General features: G+C 37.2%; 1 protein-coding gene across 1 annotated transcript in view; it reads right to left on the bottom strand.

Moving 5' to 3' along the window:
* Positions 1–9,505: 9,505 nt before the first annotated feature.
* ARHGAP12 (Rho GTPase activating protein 12) overlaps positions 9,506–18,231 on the bottom strand; it is a 72,865-nt gene continuing 64,139 nt past the window's right edge. Inside the window, exons 11-15 of the mRNA XM_072413401.1 lie at positions 17,925–18,023; positions 17,269–17,346; positions 16,014–16,148; positions 15,429–15,531; positions 9,506–13,565 (exon numbers count right to left, since the gene is read on the bottom strand). Coding sequence (XP_072269502.1) covers positions 13,391–13,565; positions 15,429–15,531; positions 16,014–16,148; positions 17,269–17,346; positions 17,925–18,023 — 590 coding nt within the window. The 3' untranslated portion in view covers positions 9,506–13,390. The remainder of the gene's footprint in view (positions 13,566–15,428; positions 15,532–16,013; positions 16,149–17,268; positions 17,347–17,924; positions 18,024–18,231) is intronic.

Genomic DNA, 18,231 nt, shown 5'->3' with positions numbered 1-18,231 from the left:
AGTGGTGAACAGTGGTCATTTCTAATCAGCCATTTATCAATCTGCAGTGGCAGATTAATGAACAAAATTGGGGTCTATTGGAGTCGTTGAAGACAAATGGTCGAGCTTATCTCAGGTGATTATTATCTGGCGTGTGAATGAAGCTTTAACCACAACTAACCTGCGCAAAACCTGACCCAGAACACTCACCCCTCTGGTAAGCACCTAACCTTAACAGTAACCAAATGCTCAGATAGGGCAGCAATATGCAAGGAAAGTATAACGGACTGCATATACACCACAATGGAAATTGCCAATGGAAATTCGGGGAAAGGCAAAAGTAACCGGAAGCTAAATATCTTTTCTTTTTTAGTTTATTTAAAGCGTACCTAAACTCAGAAATTTCCCTTTACATAAAAGAGTAGACAACACTTAGGTATAGATGGTCTCAAACTCCCTCCCCCTAGCCTTGTTTCACCCAAGGATGGGCTCAATCGCAGACTTGACTTTAGCACTGCCGATGGAGAATGAATAGGAGCGCAAAGCCTCCCGGGATACCTACGTCACCCATCACCGGAGGCTCTTGAGTGCTCCTTTTGCACATGTCCAAACATCTCAGGCATGCACAGAAGGATCCTTTTCGTGAAAAGAGAAAAATTTGTCGCAGAGAGATCAGTTTTTTTTTTCCAACCTACGTCACCTGATCTCACGCCTGGGTCAGGTGACGTAGGAAGAAGAACCAGGAAGAACAGGCGGAGATGGCGCCGCCCGGAGACGGATCCCAGGACGACTCGGGACCAATGGAAGAGGCTTCTGGATGAATCGGACTGAATTGAAGGTAAGTGGATTTTTTTTGTTTTAAGAACTTTTTAGTTTAGTTCCTCTTTAAGGATTTCCCAGTAATGATAATGATTATATTAAACTCACATACAGCCAGGTAGCAAAGCCATAAGGCTGCCAATAATTCTTCATTCCTTCTGCATTCACCTTTCCTAATTCTCGCTCTAGATTTTGTTTTCTATACCTCATCTTGCAGGAGAACAGGTTTCAATATAGCACAGAAGTGGGTGGAAATCTTAGTGTGAAACTGATGCCTAATTCAAGGTTTCCGTAAAACACACGGCTCCACTTCAATCCATAATCACAGCCAAGAACAGGCGGATGTCTTATGGATATGTGTATATGTGTGAGCTTTTAATATGACCACGGAGTAATAAGCATCCATTTAATTAACTATACAAATGGTGCCCTTAATTGGATTTTCAGGAGCCCTTGGAGGAAAGAGAAGGAAAATCCAGGTCATTTTAAAGCTTCATCAGATAGGAAAAAAAAGAAAAAAAAAAAAAGCGAGCACTAACTCAGCAGCTTGTTGTCAGGCGTAATTATTGCTTACGGATAATCAGCGTTTTTCTACGCCAGTGACTGTGGCAGGATGACGAAGTGGAAGGACCAGGAACCCTACAGCTTTCAGCTGTCTGCTGCGATAATTACACAATGTCATAACACTGCTGGGAGTCCGCGTCCACGCATCCGCCGTAAAACCGCTCCTCGAGCGCAAGAGACGTGTAGAACTCAGTGCCCTGCGTCGTATCCTAAGGGTCAAGGTGGCTGGGGGCTGCACAAGAGGATTGCACTGGCCGCCGTTCAAAAACATAACACTAATGGATTAATTGGGGTTAAAATAAGCTGCAACCTCCGAAGGTAGCGATAAAAAAACCCCCACAAAACTACTTAATCTTATACCTAAACAGCAGAGATACAGCATGAGGACGGAATAATAATTGGCTCAAGGGGAGTTACTATGGAGATTAATCAACACGCGGGCTCTGGGCACTGGCGGACGGCTACTTTGCATTCACACTTCAATGGAGAGGTCTCTAAATTATAGACTGAGGCCCATTTATTTATTTATTTGCTTCTAAGAAAATCGGGATAACCTAATTCTTACTTTAACGCAGCCAAAAATGAAAGCAAGAAAGAAAAAAAATCAATTGGCAAATTAATCTGTAGCCTGAAGGAAGTTTGCATTGAATGTTTCAGAGAAGCAGACATTTCTGTTAAACAAATCTGTATTTTCGTGACTTTTTTCTTAAAGAGATGACTGAGGTTGGTTATACAATAACGTAAAAAAATAAAGAACAAAAAAAATAAAAACCAAACTTGATGCTTGTTTTATCTGCAGTAGAAGAATCAGCTGCTTGATGAGAAATATGGATTTTAATTTGGCCCAATTATTAGTTATCATTCAGCATTGGTTGGTCATAGCATTAGGCACAGTCAGCTTGTGACTATTATAGGTGGAGGGAATAAAAAGACTTTTTGCAATAAATGGTGACAGCCTTGTCTAGTTCTTTTTTACTAAATTACAATGTTCTGTCCCCTCTGCATCTACTCATCTGACTGCTATTGAAACACATGAAGCTGGAAGATTCCCACAAAGGAATGTCATATTAGATTCCCAGTTTTATATAAAAAAACAAGCACAAAGAAGAATTACTTTGTAGCCCAATAAAGGAACTGGAAGGGCTGAGTAGGCTTCTAAAGATAACAAAAGGAACGCGCACAGATCTGAATTTCCAACATGATCATCAACTATATTTTTGCACATACTGTATCAAATAGATAAAAGGCATATTAAAAAATATGAAGCAGTTCATATTTAGGATTTTCTTTCCGATCTGTACGCTATTGGAGAGATTTCCCTGCTCAAGAGACAGCCGCTCTCTTCGCTCCTCCAATGACCTACTAATGACTTCCTCACTCATAACCTCATCACACGAACGGCTCCAAGACTTTTCTAGAGCTGCCCCTGCCAGCCTGACTCTCTAGAATAGTCTTTTTCGTCCTAGTCGGCTTGCTCTTACTTTCTGCTCATTTAAAAGAGGACTCAACACCCATTTTTTCTCTCCTCTACAATCTATTATGAATGCTGCAGCCAGACTCATCCATCCTTCCCACCGCTCCTCTTCCGCTGCATCTCTTTGTAGTTTTCTTCATTGGCTTCCATTTTGCCTTAGAATCAAATTCATCTCCTGTGCTTTGCCTTCGAATCCCTCCACAGTTCTTGTCCACACTTACCTCTCTGACCTGATAGAAAAATACTCCCCAGACGCTCTCTCCGCTCCTTTGGTGACCTACAACTGACTTCCTCACTAATAACCTCATCACACGCACAGCTCCAAGACTTCTCTAGTGCTGCCCCAACTCTCTGGAATGGTCTTCCTCTTCCGATTCAGCTTGCGCCTACTTTCTGCTCATTTAAAAGAGCACTCAACACCCTTTTTTTTAAAGTTGCCTACCCGTCTTCTTCTGCCTTTTGAAACCATCACTACATTCTTCCCCACCTCCTAGATTGTAAGGTGTTTGTGGCAGGGTCCTCTCCTCCTGTGTCAGTGTCTGTATTTGTCTGTCATTTGCAACCCTTATTTAATGTACAGCGCTGCGTAATATGTTGGCACTATATAAATCCTGTTTATTATTATTATTATTAATAATAATAATAATAATATTAATACCAGGAAATAAAAGGGAATCTCTCAATATGCATTCTCTTCTTAGACAGATAGAGCTCCAATTCAATAAACAACCTTATGAAAAGATTGATGGAAAACAAAGTGAAGTTGCAGCTCAGAGATTTTTTTTTTTGAAGATGGTGACCTGCAGGTCAGACTGTGCACCTGTCTAGTAAATTTTGAATGATCTCAGAAGGAACCCAAAAGGATGTCAAATGCAAAAATACACATAAAGGCAAAGTGTATTTGTAATAGAAACAAAGGGGGAGTCTCTATGTATACAGATAGTTACCAATTTTACATGAGCACTACTGAAAAGGATATTAGCTATTTAAACATTCTCTCTTGCACATGTATGGCTTGAGTCCCTTGAATGCGTACTAGAACTGGGGTGTCCAACAGTTGAATCACAATCTACCAGTAGATCGCGGAGCCCTGCCTTTCAAAATGAACCGCGCACAGGAGTTATTAAGTCCAAGTTTTTATTGTTGGTGGATCATTTTGACTTGGTCATTTTTAAAGTAGCTTGCAAGCCAAAAAAGTGTGGGCACCCCTGTACAAGAGAGTAAAGTTAAACTCTTTATACTATAACATTTCTCCTTTCCCTTTTTCCCCCTGCCTCAGTATATCTCTGAAACAGAAGAGATTATGGTAAGCGCTGGATCATAATCCTGTGACTTGGCACATAAAAGGGCGATAAGATACAATATGAAATCTATAGTGGCTTTTATTTTCCTTCTTGACATTATTACGATCATAAACCATATAAGAATGCTGAGTCCTTTTTTGTGCATTTTATGAGTTCTGTCCACGTTGAGCACTTGGCTATGATTTGTGGATGGCTTTGTCCTTGCCAGACAGTGCAGAAATCTTACAGTGCATTCTTTGTTACCAGCGGCTAGGCTAGAGATCAATGTTTTACATCCCCTCCCCAGGCCATAGTCAGAAACCATTGGTGTGCTTTACACAAACCCAAGCAGCCCCCCAAAATAAAGCAGCACCTGGTTTTGGTGATTAGTTCTAAACTACTATAAATCCTGGAACACCAATATACTCGTTGGATACTCAGATCTTACCAAACGAATCACTTTCTAACAGATACGTGATTGAAGATTCCAGGAACAATGGAGCCTTTCAGTGTATAGACGCTGGAGGGCCAAGGAGACCTTCTTGACCTTTAACATTTTCCTGCACATGAGCGGGCCTACCATACCATGAATACGGGGACACGTAGTGGTAAATGGTCAGAAAAAGCTTCATTGGAACAAGCATAGGGGAGTTCTTACAAGGAATTAGAAGATGAAAACGTGATTGTTATCTAGTACAAGAACAGATCTATTGACCGGTTCTGTGCAACAAAATTAACCATTTCATGGATGTAATTGGACCACATAGCATGCTTACATTCAGCTATAAACTGGGTCTCTCCATGTAATGTAATATTGAGATTTGAATTAAAAAAAAGATATAAAAGACACACAATATTGCAGCTCTGTGTTCATTAGTAAATTATGTTTATTATGTTTTATGCCAGCAATATGTCTGAATTTCACTTGGTATGATCCACTTGTTATCTGCTATACTGTAGTACTCACAGTGGGAAGAAAAATCAGGACTGGGAGTCAATTAGATGCATGAAGATGTTAACAAGGAATGTGTGATATGCAAAGAGAGTAGAGTGAGAAGGAGGATGACAATCATTCTGCTGCTGCTCTTTCACCGTCCAGTGTGATGGTGGTGGGGGTATTACACTACTGCATTCCTTAAATGAAGTGTTCAGGGCTAGATGGACAAAAGTACAAATCCTTTCCAGAAACAAAAGCTTATTTCTTTTTTATTCATAGATTTAGCTGTGTTAGGGACTTCTACTTAAAGTGGAGCTAAACTAAAATTTGTACCTTACATAAAAAGGGAGACAACCTTCTTTTGGGGAATGACTTTTTTTTTGTGTTAGGGACTTCTACTTAAAGTGGAGCTAAACTAAAATTTGTACCTTACATAAAAAGGGAGACAACCTTCTTTTGGGGAATGACTTTTTTTTTGGGGGGGGGGGGTAAAAAAAGGGTAAAGCCTCTCCCCCCTCAGTGTAAAAGAGACAGAATGGGATCACAGAGCCTCCTGAAATGCAAGACGTATGTATCCCAGGAGGCTCTGCACTCCCATTGTTTTTTGGCTTCTCCTTCTGTGCATGCCCAAAACAAGCTTTTTCTTAAGGGGGGGGGGGGGGGGGGGGCCAATTTCACACATATGTAGTGGGATTCGAACAGTTTTTTTCCCCATCTACACCAGGCTACGTCTCCCAATCTCACGACTGCTCAGTGGGAGATTGGGCTACATCGGCAGAAGGTGGTAAAAGGGGAAAGAAGATGGTGGCGCCTAGCACTTCCTCAGCACTGGGACGAAGGAGGATTCCAAGACAATGCGGGACCCAATCCAGGAAACCTGCGGAGGGATCAACGGATCTGTGAAAGTAAAGATGAGTTTTTTGGTTAAATTACTACTGCTTTAAATCCATATGAAGGTCCATTCTGGATTTCTTACATAGTGTGTAAAGGCAGTATTTTTCCTTTGCAAAGAATACCCACTGACATGCAAGGAAAAACAAAAACATGAATTTTGCTTGCATAGGATTGGATAAGGTAGCACCTCTTTTATTAAGTGAAGTGAAAATCCGTATTTAACATGCTTTATGGCTAGTAACTGAGTTTGTGGTTAAAACTTGCACATTTCGTAGTCTGTCTGTACAATCGTACGCAGGATACTTTCAGGTTCAGCTCCTTCTACTGCTGTCACTGAATTGTTATCCATACAGGAAACACTAGGTCAAAAATACCAACCATGCTACATGTCACTTAGGGGTGTATTTATAAATTGGACCTAGATTCATAAATTTGTTAGAATATAAAGCATTTACTATTGGGACTGCTGTACATTTTAGACAATTGACCACTAGGTGGCATAGCAAGATATTGTTTAAATATTCACAGAAACCAGAAAAGTAGAGAAATCAGAAAAGCTGTCAGCGAAAATGAAACTGAAATTATTATTATTATTATTATTATTAAACAGGATTTATATAGCGCCAACATATTACGCAGCGCTGTACATTAAATAGGGATTGCAAATGACAGACTAATGCAGACAGTGATACAGGAGGAGAGGACCCTGCCCCGAAGAGCTTAAAATCTAGTATCAAATATATTAGGTCACAGATATAGAACAATGGCTAATTAGTGATAGTGCTAAGCGGGTACAGGAAGAATGGGGAAGTAAGTTTAAAGATGTAGATTTTAGAGCTTGCTTGAATGTAGTGGTGTATACCTAATGGGGTGAGGGGGAGAATTCCAGAGAGCAGCTTCAGAAAAGTCTTGCAACAATCAGTGAGAAGAGGTTATGTGAGAGAAAGGGCCTGATTTATTAAAGCTCTCTAAGGCTGGAGAGTATACACTTTCATCAGTGAACCTGGGTGATTGAGCAAACCTGTAATGGATATAGTCATTTGCTATTTGTTAGCACATGTTTTCAATCCTGAACCATATCCATTTCAGGTTTGCTAAATCACCCAGCATCACTAATGAAAGTGCTTTCTCCTCAGCCCTGGAGACCGCTAATAAATCAGACCCAAAGTCTTAGGCAGGTCATCAAGGAGCAGAGAGGACAGTTAGGGGACAATAATTGGAAAACACAAGGTTGGTAATGTGAGCGGGACAGGAGCCATGGGGTGCATTATAGGCAAAGCATCGTACCTTGAACTTTATTTTGAAATAAAATGGAAACCAGTGCACAGATTTGCAGAAAAAGCAGAGAATTATATATAGTTAAGAGGATAGACAAGACAAGCGATTGTAGAAACAAGTGTCTAGTTAGACAAAGGATGTTGTAGTAGTCAAGGCAAGTGTCAGGCAAGACTGCCTGTTTGATTTTCTCTGGAAGAGCCGTATTTTGTGGATGATGTGTCAACATAGAAGGTAGTGGGAAAGGAAGTGTCAGCATAAAAATAATTTGGGATGAGCAGTCGAATAAATAACGATTTAAGAATGAGCAAAAAATAATTTTTGCGTCAAAAGATGTGTGCACTGTCATTTCTGGCTACAAAGCAACCTAGACAACATTTGAATATACAAAATAAACATACCACACCTCTGGTTTGTTGTATGTTTTTTTCTCTTGTGGTTGAACCTAATGGAATTAAATTTTTTTTCAACCTAAATATTTTATTTGTAATTATGTAACTGTTGTTTTCAATCTGGATCAGCCAGATATGCTATATATATATATATATATATAAAAACAGTTTCCACACCAATTGTTAGCCACCAGTAGATGGCACTGTCCTCATGTAAACTGTGTGATAAACTCACCTAGAGATTGTTACACAATTTCACAAAGACAAAGGCCATCCTACTGGCGTGACCCAAGTATAAACTAGATTTTTTAAATGGAAATTGTGGGCTAAGAAATCTCAGTTTATACTTGCATGCAGCTTTGAGTCTGTTGGGATACTAAGAAAAAATCCTGTGATTTTTTTCACCTTTTAAATGTTTTAAAAATAACACACCATAGATGTATTTATTCACACTCATTAATTTATTGGCATTTCTATTGATTATCTTTTTGAATGTTAGCAACATTTTGCACCCTAGGTTTATACTTGAGTCAAAGGAGGTTTTCTGTGTTCCTCAGTTTATATTTTTATGATAATCACTTATTACAATGAATCACTTATAAAAGCCAATTTCAAAGCTTGGTGTGCAATGGAGAGGTTAGTTACACTCGACTGAATTAACAAGTATTATTTGGAGGGGGGGGGGGGGGACGCAATCGTTTATCCATCTCAGTGAATATTTTTTTTTCTGAACCGTTGCAAATTTATCTTTTACTTGGCTGGTATAAATTACAAAAAATACAGGTAATCATTTTTATGCGTATTATATCAGACTGCAAAACTACAGATGTGCAAGGGGTGATTCTTTTCTACTGTAGCCCAAGCAGCGCATTTAATGAAAGATCCTTAATTATTCATGTCCCAGTGGTTTCTGCAGATAATTTTCTCCGATTCCTCCTCTTCACCTAACAGACTTTGTTCTAGCGTCCAAGGTTATTAAAGCCTGATAGGGCCATTTTATGGTATATTTTATACTGTGGTAACTGCATCCATTGGTCCTTATTAATAAAAGCTCTCCAAGACTGGAGAAGATAGACTATCATGAGTGAACCTGGCTGATCCTGAAAACCTGGAATGGATCTGGTCCAAGACTGAAAACATTTTCCAAATAATACCAAACGATTTGTAAGACATCCATTCTAGGTTTGCTGGATTACCCAGGTTCACCCATGATAGTCTATCATATCCAATCTTGGAAAGCTTTATTAAATCAGACCCAGCGTCCCTCTCTTCCTTTTCACCCATTACCTATGTTTATCTCTAATTTTTGTTATTTATTTTTTGTTGTACATTATTTGGTATGTTACTTCCTTTTCCTTCCCATGGATGATTTTTTTTTAAATATGTACCGGTATTTTCACTAAATGGCAATGAACAAGTTGTAGATATTTATTGTTAAATTTATTACAATAAGTCTCTGTGTTCCTGAGGAAGCAGACAATGAACCGCGAATACGCGTAGAAATACAATATAAAGAGACCGCTTGGGAATGTATATATTTTGTTAAACGTAAAGTTGATGTGAATCCTATGGATTTTAAATGTCATAAATGGATTTAGGTATTTTATTGGTGAATGTTCATTGCAACTATCATATTGAATAATGCTTAAAAAGTCAGAAAAACAAACTTTCAGTTTTGTTTTGATGCTGTTTAGTAATGGGGATCTGAAATAAGTTGAAAATTCACCATAGGAAATGCAAAATTTATAAATTAGCATTTGTTTTGTTATTGTTCAATTTCCCTTTAATAAAAATAGATTGAACCATAAAATGATTTGTTGGTTAGTTACACCTTAAAGGAATTCAATGTATCAATAGGACTTTGATAGAAGATCATTTTGATACTCCATAGGATAAACTCTGTGCTGATGACTTTATTAGCAACAGACATAAAATACAACATACTGAAGTTAAACTACAAAAATACATTTGGGGGAAATAAAATAAAATAAATTTCACACATCGTTCCCTGTAACAAAATCTTCCAAATTCACTTTTATTTTACAAATTGGTCTACATTGTCAAATGTAATAGAAATACTCCAGCTTCACAGGTCATTTTTTGTTCTTTAACCGATTCATAACCGGGCACTATTTTCTCACCCACAGGCACAATGAAACAGAAGAGGTTTTTTCACCTCTCTGCAATCATTTTTTTTCCATTAAAATATACTGTACATATTAAATAACTCACTAACTTGAGAATGCAGTTTAAATTAATTCCAGTACCTTTCCTTAAAAATGTTTACCAGCAAATAAAATAGTCATGATTGAAAAGTGCTTACAGACAACATACCTATAGACATTAGATGAGTGGTCACATCATTCAAAGAGGACCTGTCATAACAAAATATCAGGGCTGCAGTCAAAGAATTTTGAAGGTGCAAGCTTGAGATTTGTTAATATTTATTCTTGCTTCAAAGCAGGCTCTAAACCCTAGCTGGATGTGTTTTAGTTTATGAAGTGGGATGCTTTAGCAAACCATTGTTTTGAATATTTGTTTTCTATTTTATTTTTTGTTGCATCTTAGCACTAGTAATCTCCTCCAGATTCCTTCAGCCACTTCCTCTTAACATGAACCCTTCTTTACAGCACTGGTTGCACATTAATAATCTAGATCGGCTTTCTGCAAGTGACAACAAAGGACCATGCCTGCACCAAGAGGTTTATATAACCATGTGACAATTTGGGAACACTATTCTGTTAACAGGAAGTGCCTGATCTAACAACTTCATAGAAGGATCACCAGATATTCTTTGGCCAAAAGATAAATAAAAGAATGGTACTCATGAAGAAACAAATTCTGGGTAAGTGGCTCATTAAATGTAGTGAGGATAATGATGGCAGTCCTAGAATGTGAATCTTAAAGTGGAACTGAAGCTTCACTTTGAAGAAAACATTTTCAGACAGGTCATTATTGCAGAAAGGGACAGGCGATATCCCTCCCGCAATAATCTTTCCAACCGGTCTGATTACTTTTCAGGGTTCTGGCAAAAAAATCTGAGCTGCGCATGTACTTCCGGCTTCCTTTATGAGTGCCAAGACTAAATGAACTCCGAAGGTATGTCATCCCGGCTAATCAAGATGGCTAAAGATCACAAGAAAAAAAAAGATTAGTTCTGCTTTAATGATATTCTCAATGCTAACAATACTGTTTATTAATATTTAGGTTTATTTTCTATTAGAGGATCAACACACATTGATAGTTAGGGGTTTTGCGGGCTGAAACACTGATTTTGTGGCTTTTCATACATTTTGGCCCTGGCTTTGTACTGACATGCCACAGGATCTTCTATATGGAAGATAATATAAAAAAATCAAAAGGACCAAGAGGAATTGGAAGTACCCCTGCAACTGCAGCAGATGGACAGGGCTAGAAGGTAATAAAGTGTTGGTGTCTATGTGAGATGTAAAGATATTATGGATCACCTTAAAGATACTGCTGAGGGGTCCAACCACCTGACTATGCTGTAAATCAGCCGTTTATTTAACTTCTATAACATATTGACTTAACACTGATTTTCTTTTTTATTCTAGGCTCATTTTTTGTACAATGTGCAAAGTACAGTGTCCCACACCAATCTCAACGTACTTATATTGGTTAATATGAGTTACAGCCCTTTTTACATCATTACTTATCTTCTCAATACTTTAGTGAATAAACCAGATCTTATCTTGGTATTTATGCTGTGAGCACAGCTTCACAACAGGAAATAAAAAGTTATTAGATATGATTATATGTACCTTATATACTGCTAGTTAACAAAACTCATTAATCTTCTATTGGCAATGCACATTGTGGCGGGGTCTGAAACCATTGCAATGTTATTTAGGGCTAATACATAAAGATTCCAGCTTACAATATAAAGATGACACTTGCAGGAAATTGCAGAGATCAAGGATATTGCTTTAATGTTCTACAGGGCAGAATGAGTCCTTGCTTAGAGAATTACCAACAAGACAAGGACTGCAACATCAGTATGGACCAATGCTGAAGCCTGTGTGGATTAATTCATGCTCTGTTATGAAGCATTCTAAGCCCTTATTGTGCTTCTGTCTGTTTTAGGCAATTTGATTTATTGAAGATGTCATATGCTGACAGCAAAAACATAAATACAAGGAATATGCTTCATGATCTTCCTTTGAACACTCAGTGCATGGGGCACTGTTAAAGAAAAATACAAAAAGTTAATCTAGAGAACCAAGCATCTACCTACGGGCATGTATTGTGTACTCACGTCTAATCGTTTGTAAAACACACAACTCCAGCTCACAATTCTAAAATAGCCTGGTTGTATATTGTATATACTGAAGCAGTCCTAATTTTTAATTTTGTTTATAATCGACTCACGCTTTAGATAGATATATGGTCATTAAACACATACTGGTGAGCTAAAAAAAGCAGGTCTAATAGCTCTATGGCTGCAGATCCATACTAGGATGCCTACATCAGCTAGGTCTTTAGTAAGTGAAGTTAGGCAAAGTTGGGCCAGGTGACATTCTGCCTTCAGATCATTTGACCTAAAGCACCACACGTCGGTCTTTTTACATTTCACAGATGTGCGTTTTATGACCTTACTTCCTCCTTTATGTCTGAGCAGTCTATTAAAGCAAAACTACCTCTACAGGGCTCTACTGCAGTGCCACTTAAAAATCAAAAAATGGTTTTAGATCTCAGACATTAGAAAATCATCATCTAATGTCTACAGGTACCTTTAGTTTTGATCAGTAGGGAATTTATCTGAAAGAAGAAAAAAAACTGCCCGTATGGCATTAGAAAGGGCAAAAATAATGAAATGGGGAATTTTTTTTGACTATACAGCTTTCTTTATATACAGTTTCCCAAAGTCTAAGCTGCCCTTTGGCTTCTATTTACATATTAAGTGAAATATTTTAATACCACAGAATTAGCATGACCACAGTATACAGTATTAGCGCTCAATGGAATCTTTTAGCTGCAGGTTAGCGCACAGTTAGCATTGTCATAGAATACCATGATTATCTGACTTCCACACACAATCAAATGACAGTCAGAGAGAATGCACTGATAAATTAAAAAAAAAGTCTGGAGTATGATTTTGGTGGCTTAAATAATAATTAACACCAGTGTACAGCTCTGCAAGATCGACAGAACAGAAGCTCAATTATTCCAGCAGGAGAGCTTGAGAAAAAAAGCAGAACATGCTATACACTATAATATTTGTCTGTGCAGAGCCAAGCATATGTCAGATGCTCTGTTAACCGTTTTGCTTTGTACCTGCACAAGAAGCCAATGGCTGCTTCCATAGACACATACCAGATGCATTTTCACTAAAAAAAATAAAATAAAATAAATTGAACTTCAAATGGTTCAACAGCAAGTACAAAGATCAGCTTCAAACACTTCAGAACAAGTGACAGTGGTTAAAGATTCAAATCTATGGTATATTAGTAGTTTTAATCTCCAGTAAATCCAGTGTCTGTGTTAGACTTGCAGTTCTGTTAAGAATGAAGAAAAAAAAGAAGGATCTCAATGCAAAATGAAAAGATCATAAAATATCAAAAACAGTCAATGGAGAAATGATATGAGATAATTAGGACAAAATGTTTTAACTCCAGCGCTTTCCAATGATCTTCACAGAAGTGCAAAAAAAGAAACTTCAGTGGTTTTGGTCCAAAATAGACAAATAAAAAAGCAAGGGGTGGTTGTGTCCTTCTGGCTGAGATGGTCATTCAGTGGTTTGGGAGATGATGGTTCAACGGCCAAAGATCGAACTATATTCCATTAGAATTAACTCTACTATCTGACTCTGATATACCGTGTGGATGGCTATGTTACCAGTTTCGTTTTCTGGCTTCAGCAAAGTTGGACCGAATACTATTGCTAAACTTTGTACATTCATTCTGTTTTTTTCTCCAGTTTCCACAACACTAGGGAAAAAAAAGAAAATATTTATGTCAGTTTCTTAACTTACACTTCATTTTGTGCAGATATAAAAGTAAACTAGTAGTATCTGTTGGTTTGTAGAAACAGATAGCTAGCATTTATGACAAACAGTATTACAATGTATTTGCTAGCTCTCTCAACTTGCAGCCCCAAGGTCACAGGTTCCAATCTCACTAAACCTGAGCCTAGACTATGACTGTAGTAGATTAAAAACTCTAAGAGACAGGAAGTGATGTGACTATGGACTATGAAAGTGTGCTATAAATACATAACAATTGTAGAAAAAAACTGAACACAGGAATGGTTACCAAACCTTTAAGCATATTAGAATGTCACTTATATGGTGGGAGGTTGGAAGGACTGCTCCTGTAACACTCCCATCCATAATACAAGACTCCCCTCCGCAAACTTCTTTCAGCATCTTCTCAGGATCCCCTAGATAATGGTGTCCACTGTCCCATAAAACTATATTTATTTTGCATAAATAATCATTCTGAGATTTTTATTCTACTAAAGTGGAAACAAACTACAACAGAATGAGCTGCAGACAAATAGTTACTGCAGCTTATAAAAAGTAGTGTAATCCTCTAGGGTTCTGGTACAACTGTAAGCCCTGCTGGAGCAACAGAAGCGACCAAGTTTCATGGGTATAGGGAAAGATGACATGCCTTATTTACTGTTCAAAAGTACTGGGTCCTATGATGCATACTATTCACCCTTACATTATTAAATATTTTAATGTTAAGCAGTGCATAAAGACCACGATCATGTAATGGACAAGTGGCGCACCATATGCTTCATACCTGTTAACATATTTATAATGTCAGTGCTTCATCACCTAAAAACAGCATATTGTCCCATAGAATGTAACAATGGATGTAGATTAAATACAGGGAATTTAACTGCAATCTGTTTTTTTTACAGTATGTCACCTAATTGCAGAAAACTTGGTGACCAATACTGTATATGATGTCCGGACAAATTTGGTATAAAAAAAGAAACCTTTGGCTTTTAAAAGTGTAAAATATATGTTAGGTAATAATAATAGAATGTATTCTAATGCTTGGGCATATCCTGCCTGCACCTATGTGACAGAGTTAGTACTGACAACAAGTCACTAAGGTACAGTTGGTCTGAGGAGAAGATATATCATCTCTTACCATACCCCAGAAGCTAGGTTGGTTTTTATCATATCACATTCAATTTCTAAAACAATACAAAAAACACTCTGCATTCCTTCATGATTATACAGTTTTATTGCTTCTCCATAATCCCTTAAAGGATACTAGCATTTCAGGACAGTGCAAGGATTTATCATTTGTGTCTTGGTAAAGGGGCTTGGTTGCAAAATGTTAGTCCCCTATTAATTCTACATAAAAGCAATAAAACTAGTTCAAGGTGTGCTGGTGGCATATATGACAGCCCTTGTTGAATCCAGGCAAGCACCCAACCAGTCTTCCTGAATTTTACTTTCTGGGTTTATATATAGGCTAAATATACCTGCTATATAGGTTGCTTTTGATAAACTAGTGTAGCAAAATGGTCTTGAAAACTGCTCAGATAAATTACAGGTCCACTTTAATTTTAAATGATTTAGTCATTTAAATAGTAAAGACAATCATGTCAGAAAATCTGCACAGGCATACTGAAGCAAAGAACAAGGAAAGTTCAGCTGAAACAGCCAATTTACATTATAAAGCACCAATCAGAAGATGGTTCCACACAGTATTACACTTGTTTGTGAATTTTCGTAAAAGAAAGCTGCTAAACTCAGCATTAATGCCACTTAAAAAGAGACCAAAGTATTTCAATGACAAATCTTTCCATACATTCAGGTTTAAACTCACTGTTTAAGATGCTTGAAGAGCGCCTGCATTGTGTCTTGGTTGGGCTTTGGCAACTGCTTAATTAAATCTCTGACAGCTTGAACACGATGTTTGGGCTCTTGTTCTGGAAGAAAAGTGATTTGCTATGAATTATGTCAGCTGATATAAAGGTGTAAAACAGGGACTGGTGATACTCTGTCATACACTGCCCTCAAGTGGCCACATTTAAATGCTGCTGGAATATTACAGTTTGCATAAAAAAAAAAACTAGTGCAATATAAAAAAAAAAAAAAAAAAAAAAAAAAAAAAAAAAAAACACAAAAAACACAAATAAAATGACAGATTACACATTTACTATACAGGCGAAAATTATTAGAATGGCTGGTGTCTGGTATGAGAATAATTTAGGGTGATTGTGTATTTATAATCAATACTAGGTCATGAATCTAGTTGGCACATCGCCCTTTTTGAATTTATGGTTCTCATCAGTACAAGATAAGGAAATGCTGGCTAAAAAAACAATACCCCAAAAAGTTGTAATAAATTGGTCAAAAAAGAAAAAGCAAATGTACTATTAACACAAAGTGCAGGTAGCCTGGAACTTACTGATAGCATTCACAAAGTCATTAAAATAGTTGTAGGTAAAAAGGGGTTCGGGCAGTTCTCTGAAGAACATCTTCAATGCGCCTGTAATGACATGGATATCTTCCCATTTACTGTCATTCAGGTCCAGTTTCTCATCTGAAATAAAAGGACAAACAATGCTGAAAAAGAGAATTATGCACTCCAGGTTTTGTGTTAATCAAAGGATTTGTATACAGTCTGATATTTACACACCAATTAGCCTTGCCACACAGTGATACAGTGTAGATCCTTCTCTACTACTAACCTGATAGCTGGAAAGTGAAAGTTTAGTAGCAGTCTGACAAGCTTACTCTGCTCTCTCCTTTTACATTTAAAGTGTACCTAAACTCACAATTTTCACTTTACATAAAAGGGTAGATAACCCTTTTTTTTTTTTTAAACTAAAAATTCTGTTTGTTAGTGTTTTTTTTTTTTTTTTGTGCAACACCTAATAAAAGAAAAAGCCCCGCCCACATAATTCTCGATTGCCTAAGCGATTAAAAATGAATGGGAGCGCAGAGCAGGCAGAAGGAGCCCCTTCATCAATACGGGAAAAAAACTGCCCAGTGAGATTAGCAAGTTTTTTCTCCATCTACATCACCCAATATCACACCTCAACAGTATGAGATCGGGTGACGTAGGAAGAAGAACCAGGAAGAAGAGAAGAAAAGATGTCAGGGCTCCCTTTGCGCCAGGCCAAAGACGGATACTGGGAAGACGCAAGACCCGATGGAAGAAACCTCCTGACAGACAGACTGATCTGCTGGATTGAAGGTAAGTGTGATTTTATTGTTTTGGGTTTACTTCTGCTTTAAATGCAAGGCTCTTGACTGGCTTGTATTGCTTCTCTATAGGAGCATGCTTAACCAAGTCAATTTCAGTTATTTACACTAGTTAATTTAAATGTAACAACAACAAACAAATGTACCAAATGTAATTATGTATTAATGAATTCTTAGCTGTAATCATTTTGAGACATTCATATCTACCTGGACTTTAAATTTACACCTTCAATTTCCTATGTTTAGATTTACAAAAAGTTACAGAGGGAACATATGAAGTACAACCTGCTAATGCTCAAAACTCACAAAACACTGTATACATCAACTGCTGAAGATTAGTGGAACTGCAGATAGAACAGTAAATTCCTAAAGATGGAAAGAGCAATGTGCCAGAACAGATTTGTCTTAAAATAATAATTATTAATAATTAGAAATAATTGGTTTTAAAATCCTACCATGTGTTACTGCAAACCGGAGCTTTTGTATAACAGCAAGGTTCCCACTGACTCTGTATAAACCCTCTACATCCAGTCCTAAAGAAATTAAGACATTGTCAACAACAGTATTGCAACTAAATTTTTGTTTTATTTACAAACAAATCATGAAAAAGTGGTAATTTCTAATCAACATAATCTGGATAGTTTTGAAGTATATATGCAAAGTAATGTAATTGGAAGTCATTCTTATGTACAAACTAAACTGATATGTATATGGATTAATTGGTGGGATCAACAAAGTGTTAGGTGTGTAAGGCAGGGGTTAGATATGGTAATCCCTATTATCTAGGTCAAGGGCCATCCCCTTAATATGGGAAAAAAATATGAAGAGAATAGACAGAAGGGGCTTTAAAGGTGGCCAAGGTAAAGGATTAATATCATCATACCACTAATATGCTTTACTAATGCCACATTGTAACCCTTTGATTCATTTCCTAAATAAAAACTTTACCTTGGCCACATTCTCTTTATATTTTGTCAACAGAGTGTTAATTCCTTTAAGGCTGCTAAATTGCATATTAGCTTCTGTCTCAAATAAAGTATCAAATGGTGCCTCCAATAAAATATTTCTTCATATGTATATATAGGTTGAGTTTGTGTGTGAGGATACATACCATGTTCTTCAATATGTTCAATGCACATCTTAACAAATTTTGGCACAGTAGTGTTTTCTCTTTGACAAAGACTAGCCAGGCTGGAGCCGAAAACCGGGTCTGTGGAAAAAAAAAATATAGGAAAAATAATCAAAGACAATATAATTGGTGATCAATGAAATAAAATATTCCATCAATCTAAACAGGTGTAGCATTTCATATGACCGACATTGAAAAAAGGTTACATTAACCTCCCTAGCATTACATTTTTTTTGCATGGAAATTTATTTTACATTGTAGGGTATAATTCTTAGGCATTATTAAATAA

Source organism: Pyxicephalus adspersus, chromosome 5 (genome assembly GCF_032062135.1).
Source record: "Pyxicephalus adspersus chromosome 5, UCB_Pads_2.0, whole genome shotgun sequence".
Classification (NCBI taxonomy): Eukaryota; Metazoa; Chordata; class Amphibia; order Anura; family Pyxicephalidae; genus Pyxicephalus; species Pyxicephalus adspersus.
The sequence above is the reverse complement of the archived record's forward strand: the minus strand, read 5'-3'. Positions and strand labels throughout refer to the sequence as shown.